At 37.5% G+C, this 27,230-nt stretch overlaps 1 protein-coding gene across 2 annotated transcripts in view; it reads right to left on the bottom strand.

Moving 5' to 3' along the window:
• TBCK (TBC1 domain containing kinase) overlaps positions 1-27,230 on the bottom strand; it is a 173,901-nt gene that overhangs the window by 141,827 nt on the left and 4,844 nt on the right. For both annotated transcript variants that reach the window (XM_032794227.2, XM_032794228.2), the window contains exons 2-3: positions 19,850-20,080; positions 14,750-14,822 (exon numbers count right to left, since the gene is read on the bottom strand). In XM_032794227.2, the coding sequence (XP_032650118.1) occupies positions 14,750-14,822; positions 19,850-20,042 (266 nt within the window). In that variant the 5' untranslated portion in view covers positions 20,043-20,080. The remainder of the gene's footprint in view (positions 1-14,749; positions 14,823-19,849; positions 20,081-27,230) is intronic.

Genomic DNA, 27,230 nt, shown 5'->3' with positions numbered 1-27,230 from the left:
GGAATGTAGCAGACAGAATATAATACAAAAAATATTAAGTTTTTATTATAAACCCCTCAGGAAGCCTCTAACCTAACCATAAGGGCATTTGGTGTACCACATCTTCATCTGGCTCACACCACTTGAGATTCAAAATACTGCTGGGTTTTATTACACTTTTGAAAAGCATAAGCATGACTTTGAAGGCAATGTTTAAGTGTCTATATGAGTGAAATCACATCATAGGCTGTGAAGCATTCAGCTGGCAGACCTACCCTTCAGTATTATTTCAGTGCTAACGTAAATCATCAGGAAAATGAACAAAGGTATGATTAGAAAAGGAAAAGTTGTTTCCAATACATAGCATGCTGTACTTAAGGATGTTTTAATAGATGAGCTATTTTTCTTCTTCAGTCCATTGTCACTATGAATGATTTAATGGGCCTAGCTGCTTATAAAGCAGAAGTTTTAAAGCTTAACACCTTGAGTTTCTTTAGGGTCTATAGCATTCATCTTATAAAAAAAAGGGAAGTGAATGAATAAAGTCCTTTGGAAAACAACAGATACACCTTATAAAGAATTACCCTAATGACATCTGCAAAGCCATGTGGTTTAGTGCTTAGAGCAAAAATACCTGTGATCCATGTTCACAGTTTCTGATCCTGACTCTGCCACTGACTGACTAGGGACAAACCACTTGTCCTACGCTGTAGTCTGAGACAGCCCAGATGTACAAGGTAAAATAATAAGATACTTTTTATTGGACCAACAAATATGATGCAACAGACAAGCTTTCAGGCCAAAAGGGTCACCAGATGGAAAAATTAGATAAAAACAGAACTCTCTTAAAACCAGATGCTGGTCTATGCATTCCTAAGTAAAAAAAAATTACTAATATGACAGGATGTGAAGGTGACAACAGGGGAGATAACATTAAAATAAAATTTCCCACTAAAAAGCCATGTAATGACACCTGAACATATAACAAGCAGCTAAATTTAACTAGGATTATTAACATACCTCACGCTTCACATGGACACCATTTCATTAACGGAAACGAGAGCCATACAGACCTCTCACAACCTCCTGAACTCTGCCCCTCCAAAGAGAGTAAACTAGTGACAGAAGAGCAGAACTACCATCGAAGAGGGTCAGGGGTTCACCCCATTGTATAGGTTATTTTATTATGGGCTTTAACTAAATCAAAATATAAGTACATCTACTAGGCCTGCACATTTTAGAGTTAATGTTGTTGGCATGGTCTCCATCATGATTTGATTACAACCCACAAGCAAACACAGCAATTCTCTTTAATACTTTCAATCGCCAGGATAAGTTTACCAGGGAGACTGTGGTTAAAGTTTGATTTTAAAACAAGAATATTCTTATCGGAAAAATTAAACGCCACACAGATTCCCAGACTCTGAGGAGTCTCATTTGTAGTCTGTCCTGGCCCTGACAACTAGACCTATTCACCAGTGCGAAGGCTATGAGGCACACTGTGCTGTAATGCACTAGCCATTTACTTATAAAGCTCAGAATTCTGTATCTCAACTGAGGTCGTCAGTAAAAATAAGACTTGTGATCTCCCTTGTAGTCCCTAGTGGGCATCTGCCCACAAAACAAAACCACCACACAACTTGGTACAATTAGCAGTCTTATGAGAGGTTAATACTGGGATAGCAGAGGTTTTGAAGGACAAGCCTCAGGTTCTGTGGGGAGGGAAGCCTGTACAGTGCTTGCCTGCACCTATTAATCTCTTATTTTTATTCAATGCTAAAATTACATACACATTTGAAAATTAAGTCCAATCTGCACCTAGAAATCCCAGAGGCATTAGTGGACTTTCTGACTGTAGAACAGTTTTCAAAAAGTCAGCGGAAGACAAAATTGACAAATGACATCAGGGAGAAAGTCACAAGTCATAACCATTTTCAGTTATTTTATAAATATTAGCCCTGCTCTTAAAAGTACAATTATCAGAGTAACATGCTGTTGATACAGTTTCAAACTTCAGTGCCTAATATTAGGCACCTAAATCCTACTTAAGAATTTAAAAGAAGAACTGGCCCAGATTAAGCTTAAATTAACTTAATTTGGGGGTCTCAGAAAAATAAACAAGGCTTTTGATTTTATAGCATAAGTCTTATGAGTGAAAAAATACATTCACATAATTTTGTACTGCTGGAATACAAAGCAACAGAATCACTACTGCCAATCACAAGTATTCAAAAATAATGAATCAGTCCCCTAAAATCATGAAAAATCTTATGGTTGTTAAGTCAAAAACAAATACCATTGAGTTGCAAGGTTTTCAGGGTTCACGTTTTCAAGCTTTTCTTCACAACCAAGAGAACTAGAAACTAACAAAATAAAATAAGAGCAGAAATTCTCACATGATCAAATAACTCTAGAAGCTTTTCAAAAGCACCAAATATCACGAGACTCACAATAAGGTAGCAAGAATCGGAAATGCTGCAGACGGTGAAGTATTACTTAAAGGAATACTGGGCATTCCAGAGTGCACAATGTATCTGCAATTCCATCTCAAGCCATTAGTGAGGTTATAAAGAATAAACAACCCCAAGCTATTAAAAGATCAGCAGAAACCAAAGTGGAATGACAAGTTTATAAGAAGTTTTGATGTACTGTATTCAGAATACACAGCCACAAATAGGTGCAAAACTACCTATTCCCATTTTGCTGACAAGAGCTCCACCACACTATACCCTCATTACCAAGAGAACAAAGTTCACCATCAAGAGAAGAACAGCATCATTATATTAGGACAATTGAGAAAAGACGGTCAATGTAGAAATAAGTCCTGTGGCCCATATGAACCCAAAGGGCTCAATGTAGGAGATAAAGACTAAGCTGATACAAACGAAATGTTGAGAGATTTGTTTTGTTTGTTTGTTTGTTTTTTGGCAGTTTGAATGGCAAAGTTTGGGAGCAAAGAGACAAAGACCCACTATAAGAAGCAGTAAAGATGAAAAATAAGCAATCTTCACCTTCTTTTGACACTATTTTGTATATGTACAAAAATTGAAATCGTGCTTTGGAATTAGTGTGTCCTTGTGACTTCCATGCAGTTTCATAAAAGGGTCCAGGATTCTGAAGCACCCATAGTGTCTGGACATTTTCACTGACTGACCCAAAGTTACATATGGAAGAGGATGACTTTTGCTGGTACTCTCACATCTCTGCGTATTAAGTTCATTTTGAGAAGGCAGTGAAAAAAAGTCAAGATCACTGAATTTAAGGAGGGGGAAGGAAAAGAGAAGGAAGAGACCAGATCCCAGGAGGAGCTCCCTGTGGGCCAAAATCTCGCTCTTAGTTACATGGGTGCAAATCTCACTGAGATCAATCAAAGTCACAGCCATGTAACAGAAGAGGTTTTGGTCTATTATTTCTATTTCACCACTGATGATAAAACTTCAACAGTATTAAGTACACATCAGATGTCAAGTCTTACAACATTGTAAATCTAATCTAATGTATAATAGGTGAAACATCCATATAGGATTATCACAAATGACTACATTCTTCCAAGTATGAGGAGAACTATAATTGGGAGAAATACCTTACACTAACACTACCTACAAGTTTGGCTAATACCTTGTGTCAGCATCAAGTGTGGTTTATTATGTTATTTCCCAATTAAGGCAATAAAACATGATCCAGTTACCTCCAACCATCATAATATTTTGTGTTACAAGTTTAAAAAGTGGTAGTTTCCTTCTCTCTCTCCTCAAGTGAATAGTTGAGCTCAAATGATATTATAAAATATTGGCTGTCTGCATCAAGGAACAGGAATAGTAATAACTGCTCAGCATCAAGACTGCCACAGTGAACCAATAAGGACAGTTATCAGAAACCATAACAATAAAAAAAAATACTTGTCCTTGGTTACTCTTCAGCTGAATGAATATCCAAAGACCACTCAAAAGATTTAAATTTTAGAACTGAGATGCTACTAAGAGGAGGCCATATGCTTATTCAGCTGTGAAACTGTTAAAACAGCAAACCTTAGTATTACTTGCATCAGCCAACCAAAGTTATTACTTTTCAAAAAGATTTCCTGCCAGGAAATTGCTGATTAATTCCATCACTATTTTTCTTGCCTCCCTACAACCATCTCTTTTTTTCCTTGAGAGAAGGGGAGGGGGGAGAAAAAATATTGTATACAGTTACCAATTGCAGCCTTTGCTGCAGCCTCTTCAAGAAAAATCACCAAATCTGTTTTACTATGCCATGGTTAATTTAGCACAGCTTCTTTCTTTATACCAAGGCCAGAAGGATTATATTTACTTAATCAAAGGAAAAGCCATGAGTAAATGAAAGAGTGCTGTCATAGAAGGCCGCCAGGGTTATGCACTGGAAGTCTTGTTTTAATGTAACACATTTAAATAGCTGAATATAATTTCAAGTTTAAACTTATTCCAATAATTTCTCTTTCAAATCCCTACTGCCTTCACAACTGCTATACCATTCAAGCTTAATTTGATGTTAGTATAAAGAAAAGGGGTACGTCATAAAGAACAGGCCTGGTGGACTCACTGTAGACCAAAGGCATTAGAAGACAATAATTTTTATTTTCTTTAATAAAGGCAGCTAAAATCAAATAAAATAAAGACAAGTACAACCTTAAATAATAAAAAAAGATAAATGCACAATCTTTATTCTCTGTCATTTCCTAATTTTTGAGAACTTGACTTTGTAACCTTTCTGTTCTTTTAATGTCACCGACCACCCAACATTAAAGATTAAAAGATAAGCTTGGTGCACCTGGCAGGCTCAAAATTGAACCTATGTGAAATGGCATGCAGGCACGACAGATGCTACTCTGTAGTTTGAACTAGTGGAACAGGAAGTCCCATGTGCTTTGGTTGAAGAACAGACTGCAAGTGCAGGTGATCAAGTGGATGCATAACAACTTACCTACTGATTCAGATTTAAAAGGTATTCTTAAAGAATTTAATAAGGTGTTTAACAGACAAGATGTGTTAAAGAATACATCACATTGATATAGATCCCAATGTTTTGGCAAAAATACAAACAAACAGATACACAATGACTAAGGAGTTTGACTGCACCCAAGAAAAGTGGAGGCAATTGTACAAATGAGAAGATCACAGATTAAGACACCATTAGAGAGGCTCATGAGTATGCTAACATATCTAAATAGATTCATCCCTAATTTGTCTATTTAGTGCTCCATTTAGAATACTATTTTAGAAACATAGGTAAAGAACTGGGAGGAATACCACAAGAAACACTTTTGGGAATTAAAATGTGTTACAGAAGAACTGGGACAGACCTATTTTGAGATTCACAGAAGACTTAAGATCTGAGCTGATGTAAACTCACAAGGGTTCAGAACTTCCCTACAAGCATTTACAATTAGTAATCATGGATGGGTACAAATTCAGTGACCAAAAGTAGTAATCTGAGGCCATCATACTGCTCCTGTTCCCTCTGGTATGGGTTTTCAGAAGGTTTTTTTGGGGTGAGGTTAGAGGGAGAAAGATAGATACGCATTAATTAAGAGGCTGTTCCCAATATGAGGGGATACACTGCAGAAAGCACAGACAGACGAGGCAGAAGGTGACTGATATACTGCCCCTTTACTTAAAATCTCAAAATCCTGGGGCCACTTTCAGAGGGAGGTGAGAGAATGGAATGTACGTGCACCTATTTACACTTAATTTTAAACAGCAAGACACAATAGCAAAAGCAGGTTCATGAGTCAAAAGAAAGAGTGGTGGCAGAGTTAAATTTCAGGTTATCGGAGGACGTATTTTAAAATGTGTGTCCATTAAGTTACTAAGAGACGCTAAATTTGATGGTGTTTCTGTGTGTAATGTTTTGTGATCTCACTTCTCAGAAGATACCATAGCTTGCAAGTTAATACTAGTCACCAACTTGCCACTTGCTCAAGACGACAGAAACAAAGGAAAAACATACACAATGTGTTAAGTTTAATGGATTGGTCAGTTCCACATGCTAGATGACCTATATAGAAAAAATATGACAAGCATTGAAAACTAACCACTTCTTGAGATCTCAAGTTGAGATCCAAAGTTTATATTACCCATTAGCTCAACGAATCAAGATGAAAAACACTAACAGCTTTCTATGACATCTGTAGCTCATGTTCATTGGAAGGTTATATGTGCAGTCTGGGGATAAAATGCGCACTTATACTAAATGGGATTCTATGTATACCCTTAAAAAGTCTGTGGCAGAAATGTGTCAACAGGATCAAGATACCTCCCCTTAGGAGGATGGCGCTGCTCTGCTAGGATTTTTGGAGAAGGTACCGTTTAAAACTCTGTCCGCTCAAAATTTCTCACTGGAGCGTAAAGTATATTTTCCTTCCTCCACATTTGAATGAATGAAAAATTGTCCCACTGATTCTGACCAATTTTTCTTCCCCAAAAATTGGGCATCGACAGTTTCAGCACAAAAGGAGTTTGTTAGAAAAAGTTATGAGGAGCTGTAACGGGAACAGGGTAAAATAGAATGAAAGCAGGAATTCAGCAACGTGCGTTACCCATGCCTACTATTATTTTACATTAGAGAGATATGGTAGACATACCATGACTTTTTTTAAAGTCAAAAATACAACTGTAGTATGTGTTGCCGGAAGAAAAACTATATATTTGTATTAGTTCCTCTATCATGTGAGGAAAGAAAAACTATACCCTGAATATAAGCCTGTGCAGAGAAACCCTATAGTTCACACATAGGACATGTTTAGACTGTAAGAAAAGTGTAACTTACATGGCATATAGTAAATTGTATATGCACACGCCACACACAGCTTGTTACTGCACCCATTGTAGGAAATGGTAAGCATCATGACTTCTATGGGACAGGATTGGGCATGTATTCAATACCTCACATAAACTACTTTTTTGCTGTCATCATTTAACATTCATAACCGTTCACATAAAAGAACAAATGCAAAATATATCTATTGTATAGACGGAATGCTACAGTTGATTATATTTTACAATCTAGCTCCAACTCCAATTTCTTTATTTACAAAAGTGTTTGATTTCTATATTAAGAAAATTAACTTTAGATAATGAACAAACAATCTTGACTAATGTTATTCTTACATCATGTTTTCACTAAAATACATTTTGTTTTGGAAATAAACCTCTGGCAAAGAATTAGAAGGAAAACTCAGAAGACAGTAAATGCCCCAAAGTATTGTATCTTATACATGGCAAGAGAGAAACTACTTTTTAAAAGATTCTATTAATGCTAGTGCATTTTACTACTCCATCATCTACCCTTGTTCAGTATACTTTCATTATAGCACATGGGTTTCTCATGGAAAGTTTGAGCCCACTGTCTTGATTCAAAACAGAGTAGAGGCATCCCTTGATGTCCTGGTCATGTGCAGCTTTTGAACTCCAACCATAGGAAAGCTTCAGGCTTTAGAAGACTTGCACCCATCTGTAAGTCTAGGTTTTTTTTAAATTCATAGCTATATGGAAATTATCTTTTTCTCTGCAGAACCTTTCATACTGTAATTTCACTAATTGAGTGAGCAGACAATAGTTTCACGAAGGCAAATAAAACTTACTCATCCGAGACATTCAGATCATATTTTCCACCAAGCTAGTAAGCAGCTGCAGACACAGCCTGCTTCCTATCAAAGAGTCCATGTACAACATACTATACCCTCTGTATCTCTGATGGTTCGCTGGTAGTTTTTCTAAACCATAACTTTCAAAATATATGAAAACTATTTTGTATTAAAGAAAGAAATATGCGTAGACCACCCCAGTCACAAATTTAAGACTAATCTAGAAACACTTTTGAAGGTGCCAGAAGTCTGCTAAATGTCTGAATGCTACATTTGTTGGCACTTTTTTTTATTAAGAATACAAGTGCAGATCAACTTCATCAAAGAATGAAAAATAAAACTACTTCAAGCATGACACGCAAGGAAAAATACACATAACTCATATTATAACAGCAATGAAGTGTTGCTTAAAGTTTCTTTAACATTGTCTGGAAAAATGATCCCAAAGAAATAGTTCTAAAATAGCTCAATTTTTTTTTTTTAAATTTCCCATCTTTTAATATCTTAACTTGCCACCTCTGGGTATCAAAGTGGTGGTAAGCAGAAAGTAACTTTACAAATCTAATAAAGCTTTAAACAACGTTGAGAATGGACCTTACAGAACTTGATGGACTTCGGAATTTTATCATTCTCCCTTCAGATTTTTAGGGTATTTCGTTTAGCTCATTTTGAAGCTATCTAAGAAGTATATTCACAAGAACCCTTACATACACAGGCATTGTTACAGGCACTTCACTAGATGCTTAGGGCCAAGTTTTCAGGGCCTAGTCTCTGCATTTAGGATGGAAGAATGCCATGCACTGCTACAGACTAGAGACCAAGTGGCTAGACAGTAGTTCTGCAGAAAAAGACCTAGGGATTACAGTGAACGAGAAGCTGGATATGAGTAAACCATGTACCCTTGTTGTCAAGAAGGCTAATGGCATTTGTGGCTGTATAAGCAGGAGCATTGCCAGCAGATCAAGGGACGTAATCATTCCCTTCTATTCGGCATTGGTGAGGTCTCATCTGGAGTAGTGTGTCCAGTTTGGGCCCCACACTGCAAGGAGGATGTGGAAAAACTGGAAATAGTCCAGCGGAGGGCAACAAAAATGATTAGGGGGCTGGAGCATATGACTTATGAGGAGAGGCTGAAGGAACTGGGATTATTTAGTCTGCAGAAGAAAAGAATAAAGGGGGATTTGATAGCTACTTTCAACTACCTGAAAGGGGGATCCAAAGAGGATGGACCGAGACTGTTCTCAACAGTACCAGATGACAGAACAAGAAGTAATGGTCTCAAATTGCAGTGGGGGAGGTTTAGGTTGGATATTAGGAAAAACTTTCTCACTAGGAGGGTGGTGAAGCACTGGAATGGGAGGTGGTAGAATCTCCTTCCTTAGATGTTTTTAAGGTCAGGCTTGACAAATCCCTGGCTGGGATGATTTAGTTGGGAATTGGTCCTGCTTTGAGCAGGGGGATGGACTAGATGACCTCCTGAAGTCCCTTCCAACCCTAATATTCTATGATTCTATGAATCTCTGCACATGCAAATCAGGAGTGCAACTATTGTGTACACAAATGCCTGGCCCTTTAAAAAAAACTGTTCCTAAGATGTCTCGTGAAGATATTTCTCAAAACTGATTTTGTGTTAGCATCTGTTAAGAAAATTAAAGCTACAGTGAGGAAAACTACACTGCAAGTTACTACAATTAGGTGAACAAGAAACTATTATCTAGATCATGCCTTCCCATACTGAGAAGCCCATGGACACTGTCCTTAGAAACTGAATGGGTTACATAGAATAATCTACTTGTACATGTCCTCTCAAGATGACAGAATTGGTGTGGCATAAAAAGGAGACATGGCTGCCCAAATGCTCCAGGATAAGAAAGTCACCAGAGACTCCCACATCAATGTCTGTCACTAGCACCATTGCTGTTGCTTACCTTCCCTATGGCACTACAGTTTCAAATGGAGCTGTGCTGCTTACCAGAATCCCATGTGACTTCATCACAGCAGCCAGGAAGAGAACTCACAGGAATTAATGCTGCTTCAAATAGCATTAATTCCAGGTGAACTATCCATATGAATATTTCCATGGTAAACAAGGGAGAATACTGAAGAGAGTAGATGATCTAACTCCAAACCTTCCTGCACCTGGCTCCACCCCAAAAATTCCACAAAGCCTGGCCACTCCAAAGCAGCGGCAGAGGAATTCTAAGAGTTCCCAAATGTGTGAAAATGGCACTCTCTCCCATCTCTACTCCCACCATGCAGCATGATCTTTAAGTTTTTCACCTCCTCTCCTCAGAGTGGAGGGACCTGGACTATTACCACACAAATAAGGGTTATTTTAATTAGATTTTGAGAGAGAGCATGAGTTGGACTAATAACCCATTTTACAGATGCTTAGAAGACAGGCAAGATGGATGAGGTAATATCTTTTATTGGACCAACTACTGTTGGTGGAAGGGACAAAAGCCTGAGCTTCATAAAGCTCTTCTTCAGGTCTAGGAAAGGTAACCTGAGTGTCTGAGCTAAACAGAAGTTAGGACACTCACGTTAGTTAGGATATACATTTACAGCTCCTACTATAAATGAAAGTTCTATCAAGCTTTCCGATTGTTATTTATGATACAACAATCCCTGGAAGCCCCATCGTATAGCCACGTAGTAAAAGACAACCCATGCTGCAGAACAGACTCAAACAGAAAAGATAAAGAATGGAAAAAAGGATTATGCCTCCCATTTTACAGATGGGGAACTGAGGCCAGAAAGAGAAAGTGATTGATCTAAGCACACCCTGTGTCAGTGGCTGAGCCAGGAACTGAACTCCCTCTCCCGAGTTCCAGTCATTGCTATGGAGACCAACCTTCCCCAACAGCAGGTAAAGCTAATCAACAGTCTGGAACAGGCTAGTTCGTGACTCAGCAGTTAACAATACTGGTGAACTAATAATGTTTTCTAGAGATGAACAACTGCTTTGGTATTTAAAATACAGCAGGCTCCCAAGACATATGACAAAGCAGAGAATATAGAAAAAACAGACAGGATGGAACATCATCAATCAGCGTTCTGGACCACACCTCTGCAGTCCTATAGCATAAAAGCATGGGAATCTAACACGCAATCCCAACTCTGTGCTTCAAAGGTGACAATATTGCCACGTTCCTGCCAACGTGCCCCAGGGAAACTCTCTTCCCATCCACAAATTTGGAGATCAGTTTATTCATAGATTCCAAGGCCAGAAGGGACCATTGTGATCACCCAGTCTGACTTCTTGCATAACACACAGACCATAGAACTTCCCCAAAATAATTCCTAGAGCATGTCTTTTAGACAAACATCCAATTTTGATTTAAAAAGTGTCAGTGCTGGAGAATCCATCACTAGTTAGCCATGAGGACTCTTGACCACTTGCACAGGATTCATCTCCTAAGCCCACTCACACCTTGATCCACGGTTGGAAGTTATTTATTCTCCTCTTCTGCTAAGGAGATTCTGAAAGTTGCAAGATGTGAGGTATTTGCCCATATGCGGTAGGAAGGAGGTTCTCAGAATTTTAGCTCTGTTTCATTAGGAGGTATCTGGCAACAACGTGTGCGTGTGTGTATGGTGCACATGCACAAACATCTGCCTGGCTTTTTCTAGTGCCTCAAGGGCCTGTGTAGCCATGCTGCCCACATTCTACGGAAATGCTGTCATAAATGCAATTTAATGTTGTTCTTTTGGGAATGCATCGATTCCTGGCACTGCCTGCACTGTTCCCCATGACTAATAACACTGAGATAGTTTTAATTTGTCTCTCAGGCATGGAAGGGATAGTTTTGTCTCTATCTCCTGACAGAGTCTGGCCTGAGCCATTATGCAGTGGTGGAAAGTATCAGCAATTTGCAGGCAGCCCTGCATCATTTAAACTCTTCTTTAAAATGGGAATTAAATTTCTGATCTTCCAGGTTCTGGAAATAACTTTTTCTGTGTGAAATGGAGAGAACTGAATGAGTCCAGCAGCGTGGCCAGCCCCAGGGCCAGCAGCAGTGGCTCCATACTCCCATTTCCCAGTACAAGTAGTTACCACAGTGGGCTTATCCCACAGCAGAGCAGAGTCCAGGAGTCCAAAAAACTATTAATTCTGACGAACCCACCCATAGGTAAGAGGTCCTGGTCAAACTTTGAGTATAGTTAACTTCAAACATGAAGAATGCTCTTGTTCACTTTTAAAAGAAAAAACGTAAAACAGACTGTAAGTAATGTGTGCCATAAGTGATGCATGACTTTAGATAATTAACTGCAAATAACTACCAGACAGCTGGACAACCTGTTTTGCAATATGGAAAGCTGGACAGTCCACAATGGTATGTCTTGAATTTCAGCACTAACCTAACAGAAGATTTCTTGCTGACTTTACATCAACTTGTGATACAGGTGCAAAGGCAAGTGTGGGAAAAACTAATCTAGAAACTGTAAGAGCAGCTTCTCAGTTCCATAAACAGTTTATTAAATCAATTACAATAGCATACACATCAGCTCTGGGTATTAAACCTGCTCTGCTATCATAGACTAATGCAATAAGAATACTTAGAAAAAGTCAAACAGTTCTCTACAAAGCTAACAGACATAGACAGATCAAATAACTGGGAATTGCTCCTGTCCAAATTATTTCTGGCTATTCATGGGTCTCACAAAAGACAAGTAGAGGGGAAATAGTTGTCTTAGTCTCACTGGAAACATTGCTTGAAGAGAAGCATAGCATATGTAATAGAAACTAAAAGATAAGTTATCAACTGCAGCAGTAGCACCTACTATACTGAGGACATAGCAATTACTTTCCATTTCATATGCTCGTTATTTCTTTAAAAATTCTTTTTGAAATAAGTTTCAATACCTGAACTCGGATTTATTTTAACATCTCAGTAAAAGCTTTTCAGCATTTTTGTGTTAAATGGAAAAAAAATCCAAAACCCAACATCATATTTCCTCCCCACTCAAAAAAAAACAAAAACCAACCAAACAAAAAAATCACCACACAAATTTCTCCCACTTTTGGGACATAGCCACAGCAAAAAGTGGCTGAAATTCTGAATACTAATGCAGTTAGTCATTACTGAGGATGAATAACTTTGCTTGCTGTAAAGACAAACCATAACAACTGACAAAGTTAGTACATCATTTTTAATTCCCTAAGACACCTAAGATATCTTCAAGTACTATAAAAACGAACAGTAGTCGGGGGCTTGAGAAATGCATTGCACAAGCAAATGAGCCAGGAGCCACTGCCGCAAAAGATATTATTTAATTAAGAAGACTTTTAGAGAAGATTGAGGCTATTTCCCTAAAAGGAGGGAAAACAGGTGGCTTTTTTTTTTTTTGAGGGCTGGGAGGAAGTTGTTAGAACGACTGTTTTATTGTTGCTGGGGTTATTGTAAAATTAACTGCAAAGGCACCTTTGTACAGCCATCTTTTTATTATTTAATCCAAAACAAACAGCTATTTTATTTTAAGTGGACTTTTCTCAAAACTAGCCAAGAGGCAGTAGTCAATCAGTGCTCCCTCACATCCCACACTAAAACATACATTTTTGAGAGGACCTTGAGAAAGTGGTATAGTAGAGCAAGGTAAAGGGGAGGGGGTTCTCCTGCTTTAATTATTTCTAAAGCTTCATAGGAGTATGAAAGGGACTGATCCAAAGCCCACCAAAGTTAATGGAAAGTTTCCTACTGACTTTGATGGGCATTGGATCAGGCCCCATATGAATACACAGCATATATACAGGTATAGTATGAATGTAGAACCTTAACTTTCAACCTTTAACTTTGCTCCTTAAAATGCAGTCTTCAGATATTGTGCTATCTTTAGATATCATGTTATGTTACCTTACAGAGTACCAAAAACTGTATAATAATAGTTGAGAATTAGTATTTAGTATGTAAATACTGTATTGTAATTCTTATTGGTATGCACAAAGGGAAAAGTTTATTCTTTACTGTCACAGATACAGAGCAGCACGGTTAACTGTGCAACCTTAGTGTTAACAATGAATTATTATGGAAATATAATATGGACACATAGTGCCCACAGAAACTACTTAACTCACATAATAAATAGAGAGGAAATTGTTAGGGAGCTACTAACACGGTCTTCATGTTGTGTATAAACCTTCTACATATACAGATAAAGACAGATTTATGTGCTAAGTCTGGGGTAGGCAACCTATGGCATGTGCGCCGAAGGTGGCACACCAGCTGATTTTCAGTGGCACTCACACTGCCTGGGTCCTGGCCACTGGCCCAGAGGGTTCTAATTCTAATTTTAATTTAATTTTAAATGATATAAAAAACTTATTTACTTTACATAAAACAATACTTTAGTTATATAGTATAGACGTAGAGAAAGAGACCGTCTAAAAACATTAAAATTTATTACTGGCACGCGAAACCTTAAATTAGAGTGAATAAATAAAGACTCAGCACAGCATTTCTGAAAGGTTGCTGACCCCTGTGCTAAGTCATAGGAACATATCTGGATAGTACCTTACCTAAAATATGCTCTTCTGAAACCACTAACAACAATACTTCTTTCCTTACAGTAATTACAACTTTAAATTTGCAATAAGAGCCACAGTAATGACCATGGAATGCATTAGTATCTGCAAGGACCAAATTTGATGGAGAACTTCACATTAGAAGTGTATTGTGAGTTTTTGCACACACTTGCATTTGTATTACTTGTGTAGAAATGTATTGTGAAAATTTTTGCGTTGTGTCAGAAGTGTAAACCTCAACTGCCAAATTTTTGTAAACACTGTTTTTACATTTTGATTTTTATGTAAATGCTAATCCTCTCTCTTAACTTTCACTCTGTTCCAAACAGCACTTATTAAAATGAAAACAAGGTTTAGTGTGCAGAAAAGTATTTCTTAATTTTAAACATTTCTCTTTAAAATTCTTCACTTTTTAGAGTCTGAAGAAATATACACAAACCCTCCTAAGCAAGTGTTAAGTCTGGCAGTCTGGAAGACAGTGCTTTAAGGGTTAAATATTAGCCAAAGTAAGTATTAAATTCATATGTCTTTATAAAAGTAGTTAGTTTGTTTTTGTTAAAGAAAATTTGTGTCTACACTTTAAATAAGGTATCTAAAGCTTTTGGTTAGTGTGTTCTCTCCCTATGTTTTCCCTGATACTGTACCTCAAAGGTTTCCTCTCTCGCAGCAAATCTTCCAGACTCTTTTCACAGTGTTCAGCAGTCACCACGAGCCTCTCTGATGAAAAGAATACACCAATAGCAATTTTAGAATCTGGACACACAGCATCTCAACATTTCATCAGCTAGTGACAAAAAGAATGCCTATTTATTTTAGAGAACTGTAAATATCTTGGCATACACTGAATATAGCCGCATTATACATCTTTTGCAATGTATCTGCTTTAGGTTGGGGAGCTGTCTGTGGCGAGGACTGGTTTGTCTCCCAAGATCTGCTAAAGTGAGGGATCATCTTTCAGGACAGGCTGCAGACCTCTGATGATGCGCTGGAGAGATTTTAGTTGGGGGCTGAAAGCGATGGCCAGTGGTGTTCTGTTATTTTCTTTGTTGGGCCTGTCCTGTACTAGGTGACTTCTGAGTACTATTCTGGCTCTGTCAATCTGTTTTTTCACTTCAGCAGGTGGGTATTGTAGTTTTAAGCATGCTTGATGGAGATCTTGTAGGTGTTTGTCTCTGTCTGAGGGATTGGAGCTAATGTGGTTGTATCTTAGAGCTTGGCTGTAGACAATGGATCATGTGGTGTGTCCTGCATGGAAGCTGGAAGCATGTAGGTAAGTATAGTGGTCAGCAGGTTTCCGGTATAGGGTGGTGTTTTTGTGACCATCGCTTATTAGCACAGTAGTGTCCAAGAAATAGACCGCTTGTGTGGACTGGTCTAGGCTGAGGTCGATGGTGGGATGGAAACTGTTGAAATCATGGTGGAATTCCTCAAGGGCTTCTTTTCCATGGGTCCAGATGATGAAGATGTCATCAATGTAGAACAAGAAGAGCAGGGGCATTAGGGGAAAGGAGCTAAGGAAGCATTGTTCTAAGTCAGCCATAAAAATGTTGGCATACTGTGGGGCCATGCGAGTACCCATCACAGTGCTGCTGACCTGAAGGTATATGTTGTCCCCAAATGTGAAATAGTTGTGGGTGATACCATTAATTTGATACAATTAAACTAGATACCCCATTAATTTGGGCTTGAATTTGGGAGTGGCTGGGTCATTACACAAATTGAATCTATCTCCCCATGTTAAGTATCCTCACACCTTTTAGTCAACTATCTGAAATGGGCCATCTTGATTATCACTACAAAAGTTTCTGTCTTCTCCTGCTGATAATAGCTCATCTTAATTAATTAGCCTCTAGAGTTGGTATGGCAACTTCCACCTTTTCATGTTCTCTGTATGTACATATATCTTCTTACTATATATTCTATTCTATGAATCTGATGAAGTGGGCTGTAGCCCACGAAAGCTTATGATCCAATAAATGCGTTAGTCTCTAAGGTGCCACAAGTACTCCTGTTCTTTTTGCGGCTACAGACTAACACAGTTGCTACTCTGATACCAGATAAATTCAAAACACCAAGGAACTGTCACCTTTAAAATTGTTACTAAAGAAACATTTTTGTGAATAGTGGAGACTACCTGTATTAGAGAAGCCTCCATGCTTAATTTTCACTACAACATACCTTACCTTTCTGACAGCTTTCTGTAATATGAAACACACTTTCAAAAACAAAAATACTTTCCAAGAACATATCAAAATTCACCAAACACTGATCTTGCTATTTTTAATGAGAGGAATGCTCTGCCCCTGCCAGGCATATTATACAAAAATCAGTGTCAGCCTAGTTGCCATATTTTGGTAGGAAAGTGTTAGTTTATTTGGAAGTATTACCTTAAACAGTTATAACAGAGTTATCACAGAGCACAAACATAATACATCCACTGTTTCTTCCTTGATAGTTAATAGTTTTAAAAAGGGCTGTCAAACGATTAAAAAAACTAAACACATGATTAATCACACCATTAAACAATAATAGAATACCATTTCTTTAAATAGTTTTGGATGTTTTTCTATATTTTCAAATATATTTATTTCAATTACAACACAGTATACAAAGTAGACACTGCTCACTTTACATTATTTTTTATTACAAATATTGGCACTGTAAAAATGTCAAACAAAATAAATAGTATTTTTCAGTACACTTCATACAAGTACTGTAGTACAATCTCTTTATGGTGAAAGTGCAACTTAAAAAAGTATATATTTTTTTAAACATAACTGCATTCAATAAAACAATGTAAAACTTTAGAACCTACAAGTCCACTCAGTCCTGCTCCTTGTTCAGCCTATTGCTAAGACAAACAAGTTTGTTTACATTTACAGGAGATAAGGCTGCCTGCTTCTTATTTACAATGTCACCTGAAAGTGAGAACAGGCGTTCGCGTGGCACTTTTGTAGATTGTGTCGCAAGGTATTTATGTGCCAGACATGCTAAATGTTCGTATGCCCCTTCATGCCACAGCCACGTTTCCAGAGGAAATGCTTCCATGCTGATGATGCTCATTAAAAAAAATGTGTTAATTAAATTTGTGACTGAACTCCTTAGGGGAGAACTGTATGTCTCCTGTTCTGTTTTACCAACATTCTGCCATATATTTCATGTTTTAGCAGTCTTGGATGATGACCCAGCACATGTTCTTTTTAAGAAAACTTTCACAGCAGATTTGACAAAACACAAAGAAGGTACCAAGTTGATATTTCTAAAAATAGCTACAGCATTCGACTCAAGGTTTAAGAATCTGAAGTGCCATCCAAAATCCGAGAGAGAAAAGATGTGTGCTTTTGGAGGTTTTAAAAGAGCAACACTTACATGCGAAACCATCAAAAAAGAAAATCAACCTTCTGCTGGTGGCATTTGACTCAGATGATGGAAGTGAACGTACATTGGTCCGCTCTGCTTTGAATCATTATCAAACCAAACCAGTCATCAGCATGGACGCAAGTCCTCTGGAATGGTGGTTGAAGCATGAAGGGACATATGAATCTTTAGCGCTGATGCCATATAAATATCTTGCGACACTGGCTACAATAGTGCCATGCGAATGCCTGTTCTCAATTTCAGGTAAAAGCAGCAGAGAATCCTGTGGCACCTTATAGACTAGCAGACGTCTGTGGGTATTCACCTGACGAAGTGGGTATTCACCCACGAAAGCTCATGCTCCAAAACGTCTGCTAGTCTGTAAGGTGCCACAGGATTCTCTGCTGCTTTTACAGATCCAGACTAACACAGTTACCCCTCTGATACTCAATTTCAGGTGACATTGTAAACAAGAAGCAGGCAGCAGTATCTCCCACAAATTATAACCCAACTTGTTTCTCTGTGTTTGAACAAGAAATAGGACTGAGTGGACTTGTAGGCTCTAAAGTTTTACATTGTTTTGTTTTTGAGTACAGCTTTTTTTTGTACATAATTCTACATTTGTAAGTTCAACTTTCATGATAAAGAGATTGCACTACAGTACTTGTATTAGATGAATTGAAAATATTATTTCTTTATTTTTGATTTAAAATATTTGCACTGTAAAAAACAAAAGTGAGCACTGTACATTTTGTGTTCTCTGTTGTAATTGAAATCAATAGATTTAAACATGTAGAAAAAAATCCACAAATATTTAAGTGGTGCTCATTTTTTTAACAGCGTGATTAATCACTATTAATTTTTTTAATCTCGACAGCCCTAATTTCTACTTTAAAGCCAATTTAGCTTACAAAATTCACACCCCTTTTTAAGATTCAAGACATAATAGACGATTGGGAGGGAATTGCTGTGATCTCTTTCTGTAGGATATATTTCTTTCAAAGGTTAAAGGTTAAAAGAAAGGCTAAAGAAATTAAAATATATGAAAAAATTGACACAAATTGATGAATTCCAGAACCCCACAGGGCAAGTGAATAGAAAAATCTGCAGATTTCAATGAAAAATTTTTTTTGGGTGGGGGGGTGGGAAGGAGGCAGGGAAAGAAAAGACAGATGAGAACTTGTTGGGCAAAAAAGTAATGTGGCAAATTGCCGGTACTGTTCTCTGGGTCTCGCGCTTTCTATTCTCTGGGGTAGTGTGGCAAATTGCCGGTACTGCTGTTCTTCTGGGCTGCCGCGCGGTTTACTGTCTCCTGGGTAGTTCAGGCGATATGTTGCCTTGAACCAGTTCTTAATCACTCCCTAGTGCCTTGGAGGAGGGAGTGGCGAGAGGAGGCCTGGGCGCTCGCCCTCTACTCCAGGTCCCAATCCCAGGGCCCTGGGGTTGGTGTGAACCACTTGATAGAAGGTTTCTTCCCTGGGTACTTCTCTCGGGCATACCGTCAGCTGTGGAAGGCTTCTCCGCTCTTCTGTCTATACAAGCCATGGTGCCCCTTACCTAGGTTTCTTTGGGCTTCCCAAATCACCGAGCACTCCTCCAAACCTTCTATTCTCTTCTGGAGCAAACTCTTCTCTTTGCAATCGCACTCGCTCCACCAACCTTTTCCTTCAACTACACATCCCCTGGTCTGACTGAGGCAGGGGTTTATATCCCATGAACTGGAGTCAGGTGCTCTAACTGGAGTCAGGTGCTCTTAACTGGCCACAGCTGTTCTAGTTAATCTAAAGCAAACCTTCCTCCCTTGGCAGGGAATAAGGCCCCCTGCTAACACTCTTATGCTGCCTTCTGGCCATGCTGTATCACAGTAAATACCTAAAAGTTATCACTCCGTGTTATGCGGATAACTGGATTACAGCGACCTTCAGCCAAACCACCTACATCTGCTTTCATGGAGCATTACTGTAGCCAAGTCAGCCCCAGAATATTAAAGAGACAAGGTGAGTGAGATAATATCTTTTTACTGGACCAACATCTGTTGGTGAAAGACACAATCTTTCGAGATACACAGCTCTTCTTCAGGTCTGGGAAAGGTACTAAGAGTGACACTTGTCTCTTTCACCAACAAACGTTGGTCCAATGAAAGATATTACCTCTTACATCTGCTTTTGTTATGTGTAATGACAGAACAATAAGACTGCTAAAGAGTCAGTCCAGGTTAAGGCACACTGCTGACTTGAAAACAAAATTGACACAATTTCTCCAATGTAAGCAACAAAGGAAAAATTTTACTGGGGCAGCTACCTTCACACATCAACATAATCATTACTGTAAAATACCTTCTTGCAAAAAAAAAAAAATGCAATTTCCCTAGGAAAGAAAACACTCACCATGCTTTCCTCTAGAAATGTCCACATACTGACAAAGTCTGGGATGGGTGATTGTCTTAAGGATTTGAAAACGACCCAAAATTTTGATGGAGTTTGGCGTGAGAGGAAGACCATTGCTTCCACAGACATCATGTGGCAGAGCTGAAGCAAAGAAAGTGGAGGCACCCATCACAGCATCCTTCAAGGGAAACATTTTCCCCCCCCTTTAATCCTTCCAAGCAATGCACACCCCTGAAAAGAAAATGAAAGATTTTAGGTGAATTTCTAGCTATGGCAAAAAGGGTTTGCTGATTAACAAATGATTAATATTGCCAAAATTTTTAGATAGAATAGATTAAAAGTAATAAAGCCACTGAAGCATAAGCCTTAGTAAAACAAAACAAAAAAAATACACTTGTGCATCAGTATCATAGTTATGCAGCCCTGCTGCTTTACAAAAGTAATGGAGCAGCTAGATAGTGTTAAGCAATGTTTAGGGATTAAAATAAACTTCAGATTTATAGTGAAGACTGTGTTAATATCAAGTTAACTAAAGCAACCAACAAAAGAAACTAAGCAGTCTTAATATAAAACAGAGTCTGCATTATCTTGACGGTTAAAGATGGATTTTAAATGGAATGAAAGAAAAATATATTCCTAAAACCACATCACATACTAGCAGACCACACGTTAAGTTTCTCAAAATTCAACACCATTTGTTGAGTATCTTTAGTACCTCATATAACCCTTCATTACTGGAGTATATCAACATCTCATAAATACAGTATTCAAAAATAGAAAATAATAGTTTCTCTTCCCCTCCTACTTCTTTCCCAACCAAATAGGAAAAACAGCTTGATTAGTTGGTAGGTTTTGTTTGTTTATGTTCACGTGTAAGGGTGGCAAGTGAGGTGTCTGTACATGAAAAAGTTATTGGAAATACTGATTTTAAAAAAATGAGCTTTGCTTTTAGTTCTGGAAGTGGTGAGTTCCATCATCATTCTTATCTCTTGGGGAAGCAAGTTCCCTAGTCTGGGTCAAGCATTACATGGCATTTCAATTAATTTACAGTTAAAATTTCACTAGCACTTCTTTTGAAAAATATGTAACAGCTGTGCAATCCAAGAATAAAACAAAAACAAAAGTACCCTTCTCTCCCCCCACTCTCCAATAAATACATGTGTGACAGATCAGGTTACACATACTCCCCAAAGTGACACATGATGCCTCTTCAGCTGGATGCTAATGTCTTGAAGGACCAAGCATCAGAATCTGATGCAGCTGAGGGTTTGACTTTGCTTAACCCATATGCCCAATCAGTTTTGGACTGTGAAGCCTGGAAGCATAGGCCATCATTATATATGACTGTCCCTGTTGCCAGGGCTTCACAAAGAGACAGCATGTGCTTGTGTGTGCACACGGCATGTGAGAAAGACTACAAAGGTGAGTGGAAGGACAGAAAGGAAGATAGAGTAAGGAGTAAAATGGAATTTTAACTTGGCATTCAGGGTGAACTTATTTAAAGGCAAGGCAATTTAAATCACGAAGTGGAAAGTCTCAATTTAAATAAATAATTTTGATGAACATTTCAATAAATTTGTTAGTCTCTAAGGTGCCACAAGTACTCCTATTCTTATTTCAGTTTGTAGTTCAGTTTTTTTTTCTAAGAAAGGTACATCTTTTTTCTACTTAAGGCGACTCTATAAATATATACATCTATTTAAGCAACTCTATACCTTAATATTTTCAGATGCTTATTAAATTGTACATTTTACTATGTTATATAAGTAATAATTCATTCATGATTTTCTGTTAAACTTTTTGCTCATGATTTGTGTCAAGCCATATTACGATGGTAACTGGAATTTAATTAAACACACAAGACCGCATATAATACTTATATTTATTAAACAAAACCACCTTAAATGTTTTGGATACATAAACTTCTATCATCAAAACATGTTTCATATTTACAACTAAAATGATTCACTAAAGAAACAGAAAGATTAACCGCAGTGAACCAAATTGATCATTTCAGGTCAGCCTGGGAAAACTTTCAAATATGTCTAAGTAAAAGTGACTAGAGCTTAAGTTCCTACTTGCATAAGTCTCTTGAAAACGAGGTAACAGTCTCTTAAGTTACTTACTCCTTCAAACTTTTAAAAATTAGGACATCCCCACCCTCCTCATTTTTATTCATACACCGGAAGAGAAAGACAAGTGTTCCTCCTTTTTCAACCCCCAATCTACTGAATTAGTCCAAATAAAGAAAATATTCTGAGCCTGCAGAAGAGGGAGCTGTCAAAAGCTGGTTTAGCACTTCAACAAACTCTGGATCCAGGTGCTTAGCTAGTGAATTCCACCAGTTGAATGGTGACTCTTTAAAATATCTGCAAAAATGTACTACTTGAATGGTTCACCTCCAGCCCAGAAATTTATTATGGTTGGCATGATTGATGAGTGATTATTAGATGCCCATGGCATAGAACAGCACGTTTTTCAGCAGTTAGGCACCTTCCCTTTGTACTTTGGGTTGACAATACTGGCAAGAAAATCTGCTTCTTTACTGCCTGCACTTTAAGTTTGTTGTTGGGTATTTCTTCCATGTCTCTTGAAGTTCTTTCCAAATTTCAGCAGCATTGGCAATACAGCAGAATATTTTCTGAATTATCAAAGGCTATGGAAATATGTTTCAGTATATTCAGCATATCTTTACATTTCTCTTTAGTCCCATGTTATCTACTTTGCTTGTGATAGTTCCATCAATTTTGTCACCGTTTTGTTCACAAATTGCCATCTGAATAGGCCTGCTCTTAATAAATAGTTCAAAACACTGAATTCCATCGCACATCTTGGGGAAGAATTAATTTGGATCGTCCTGCTCTCTTTAGAAAAAATGAAACGAAGTGGTTGTTGTAGAAATAATTTCAGCAACATTGTCCTTTATTCTTAAGTTATACTTAAGTCTTTGGCTGAAAGATGCACCAAATGAACACTGCACAGTGCTAGGTTATAAGTGTCAGGTTCCTTTCATTCTTTTTTTCCAGATTTCTTCTCATCTTTGCTACATTTGCAGCATTATCTGTGAAAAAACTGCACACTTGACATGTGAATTTTTGTTCAGTTTTAAATATTCTTCTATGTAGGCCTTTCCTGATGTGTCAATTGTTTCTGAGAGATAAACAACCCCATCTTCTGTCATCACACAAGCACATATTAGGTCATTGTGTACACCGAGTCTTGATCGATGGAGCCGATTAACAAATTTCCCATCAATGCTTTTTGCACACTGTTCACTTTCCTTCTCATACACATATCCAGCAACTTTCTAGCAATGTCTTCTTTGCTAAGTGGAGAGTAGCTTGGTCATAATGACTGAACTATGTCACTGAATTGTTTATTCTGAACAAGACAAAAGGAAGAATCTGTTGCATAAACAAACTGAACAATCTTTTCATCTATGGAGTTTGCTGGAATTTGCTGGTCCTGATTATGATCGGTGGTTTTACTGGATGATGAAGCTTTTTGTTTTTTTAAACACAAAGGTAATTTATTGTCTGTCAATTGTTTAGTTGTAGCACTGCTGGTGGTACAGTAGAACCTCAGAGATACAAACACCTCAGGAACATTCGTAACTCTGACATACTCATAACTCTGAACAATACATTATGGTTGTTCTTTCAAAAGTTTACAACTGAACATTTCAAAGCTATATTAAGTCAATTTTACTATACAAAAGAAAAATGCTGCTTTCCTTTTTTTTTTTTTTTTTTTTTAAGTAGTTTATGTTTAACACAATACAGTACTGAATTTGTCTTTTTTTCTTTTGGTCTCTGCTACTACCTAGTAGTGTACTTCCGGTTCCAAATGAGGTATGTGGTTGACTGGTCATTTTGTAATTCTGGTGTTCATAACTTTGAAGTTCTACTGTACCTGCAGATGACACTGAAGATGATGGAGACTCACAACCTCTTATGCTAAAACTCCTAAGCTAAAAGAAAATAGGGCTGTTGATTAATTGTAGTTAACTCACACATTTAACTCAAAAAATTTAATCACGATTAAAAAATCACAATTAATTGCAGTGTTAAACAACAGAATACCAATTAAAATTTTGAAATGTATTAAATATTTTTGGATATTTGCACTTTAAAAATGATAAAAAAATAGTACAGTATTTTTCAATTCACTTCATACAAGTACTGTAGTGCAATCTCTATCATGAAAGTACAACTTACAAATGTAGATTTTTAACACAACTGCAAAAATAAAAGTAAAAAACAAAACAATGTAAAACTTCAGAGCCTACAAGTCTACTCAGTCCTACTTCTTGTTCAGCCAATCACTAAGACAAACAAGTTTGTTTACATTTATGGAGATAAGGCTGCCTGCTTATTTACAATGTCACCTAACAGTGAAAACAGGAGGTCGCATGGCACTTTTGTAGCCGGCATAGCAAGGTATTTACGTGCCAGATATGCTAAACATTCATATGCTCCTTCATGGTTCGGACACCATTCTAGAGGACATGCTTCCATCCAGATGATGCTCGTAAAAAATAAACAAACACATTAATTAAATTTGTGACTGAACCGCTTGGTGTATAACTGCATGTCTGTTTTTCCTGCATCTTGCCATATATTCTATGTTATTGCAGTCTTGGATGATGACCCAGCACGTTAGTTTTAAGAATACTGTCACTGCAGATTTGACAAAATGCAAAGAAGTACCAATGTGAAATTTCTAAAAATAGCTACAGCACTCGACCCAAGGTTTAAGAATCTAAAGTGTCATCCAAAATCTGAGAGGGATGAGGTGTGGCGCATGCTTTCAGAAGTCTCAAAAGAGCAACACTTGGATGCGGAACTACAGAACTCGAACCACCAAAAAAGAAAATCAGCTTTCTGCTGGTGGCATCTGATTCAAATAATGAAAATGAACATGTGGTCTGCTCTGCTTTAGATCATTATCGAGAAGAACCCATCCTCAGCATGGACACGTCTTCTGGAAGGGTGGTTGAAGCATGCATGTGCCTTCATGCGCATGGTTGAAGGCATCTGGCACATACATATCTTGTGATGCCTGCATGGCTCTGTTGTAGCTAACACCTGTTCTCACTTTCAGGTGACATTGCAAGCAACTAGCAGGCAGATTGTATCTCCTGCAAATTGTAACCAAATTGTCACAAATTGTATGTCTGAGCAACTGGCTGAAGTAGGACTGAATGCACTTGTAGGCTCTGAAGTTGTACATTGTTTTACTTTTGAATGCCCTTTTGCGTGTACTTAATTCTACATTTGTAAGTTGCACTTTCATGATGAGATTGCACTACAGTACTTGTATTAGGTGAACTGAAAAATATTATCTCTTGTTTTTTTATAGTACAAATATTTGTAATAAAATAAATATAAAGTGAGCACTGTACACTTTGTAGTCTGTGTTGTAATTGAAATTAATATATTTGAAAATGTAGAAAATATCCAAAATATTTAAATAAATGGTATTCTATTATTGCTTATCAGCATGATTAATCGTGCAATTATTTTTAATCGCTTGACAGCCCTAAAAAAAAGTTACTCTCCCTCATTGAGTGCTATTCAGTTCATGGGTTTAAAAAAAGGGAGGTTATAAATAATCAATTCCTCTTACTGCAGCTGTTTATACCACTTACACAATTTATTCTAAACCCCGTTTTAAAAGGAAATTAACAAATAAGGATTATCTAAATCTATTTAAACCCTTATCTCTAGCACCATACCAAACAGTTTGAAAAAAAAAATTAAAATTCATAACTTCCTAGGTGAAGATTTCCTGTTTAAAAGTAAAGTTTTATTGGGATGCTTGATTATCAATAAAATAAAATAAGTTGACTTCAGAAGTCCATCAGTAACAGTAAAAACAAAACTGATAAATACTCCCATAACAAAGTAACATACCAATTATATTTTGAAAATGTTTTGAAATTCATAAGTAAAGTAATCCACCCAAAACACAAGTATATGACAATAATCTAAATGATTATTTACTAGCATAAAATATGTTAGGCAGTCCATAAGAATGGTGCATAAATAAATTTACTAACTAGTTGATCCAGACTATTCAGGCATGTCCACATAATCATCTTTAAAATCATTGCCCTCTGAAAAGCATTTTTTTATAATGGTGTTTCATTCGGATAGCCAGACCTTGCATCTCTCTGTTGCACTGTTTACATTTGGCATGTGTTCCTTTTTTACCTAGCGGGACAGGAATTTCTTGAAAATATTCCCAAATAGGGTCTTTTTTACAATCTGCAGCCATAGCAGGTTTTTTTTGTCAGGTTCCAAGGTACTATGAAGATTGTGGTCCCTTCTTCCCAGTGTTCTGCTTTGACCTCAGCACTGCTCCTTTCTGGCTGCACACACTGCTATTTCTCACTTTTTACATAACTCCCACCCCCACCCCAGAAAGAATAAAAAAATTCTGCAGTGCAAAAGGCATGTGGATTGTTTATTTGTTCAGAGACAGAGGGAGGTCGCTGAGAAATTGTGTATGTATCTCTGTGTACACATGCAGTAAGACATAGTAAGGCCATTTACCTGAAGTGCCCAGAACCATCCAGAAATTAAGGGCTGCTAGTCACTGGGTGGATCAGTATTTATCCATGAGCAAATTCCCCTGGTAGGTGGAGTCATAAATATTCAAAATTTGAGAACTAAGCCATCAGAGCTCAAGTAAGGAGAAGCTATAAAATAGGAATATGAGCCCAGCCAGGCAGGTTCAATGGATTATTCTGATGAGATACACGTGGGAGTCAGAAGCTGAGTTTCAGTGTGTGATGACTTGGCTCGTCTCTTGCACTTAGCAGCCCAGCCCAACCCCCAGTGTTCTCTACATGCCAGTCATAGTTTTCCATCATCTTAAGAATGACATGAAACAACACACTTAGTAAAATAAAATTGTTTAGAAAGTACTGAGGAACCTGAATACTAGGGGTTTTTTTTCGTTTCTAGCTTAATATTGCCCTGAAGCATTACACTAAGGTCATTCTGTTACTGAGAAAGTTATCCAAGAAAAATAGAGCATGGAATACTAAAAAAAATATGCTAGTCAAGAGTAGCTCTTTACTGAAGGAATGCCACCTTGTTCATAGCCACCTTCTCAGCTTCCCTTTGTGAATCACTCTCCCTCTGAGTTAAAACAAAAAATTAAAATAAATCTACACTGAATGTAGAAATAACTGACTGGAGTGTAAATATAACAAATATATGGGCTGTATATTTAACGTTGAGGTAATGTGTGCTGTATTTAAGCTAATGCTGCCTAACTTTACACACTGAAATTTGATGTTCGACAAAAGAAATGGAACTTCAGATTTGATGTTTCTTCATATTTTGAAAATCCTGATTTGCAACAACAAAAA

The sequence above is a fragment of the Chelonoidis abingdonii genome, chromosome 5, assembly GCF_003597395.2.
Source record: "Chelonoidis abingdonii isolate Lonesome George chromosome 5, CheloAbing_2.0, whole genome shotgun sequence".
Taxonomy (NCBI): domain Eukaryota; kingdom Metazoa; phylum Chordata; order Testudines; family Testudinidae; genus Chelonoidis; species Chelonoidis abingdonii.
The sequence above is the reverse complement of the archived record's forward strand: the minus strand, read 5'-3'. Positions and strand labels throughout refer to the sequence as shown.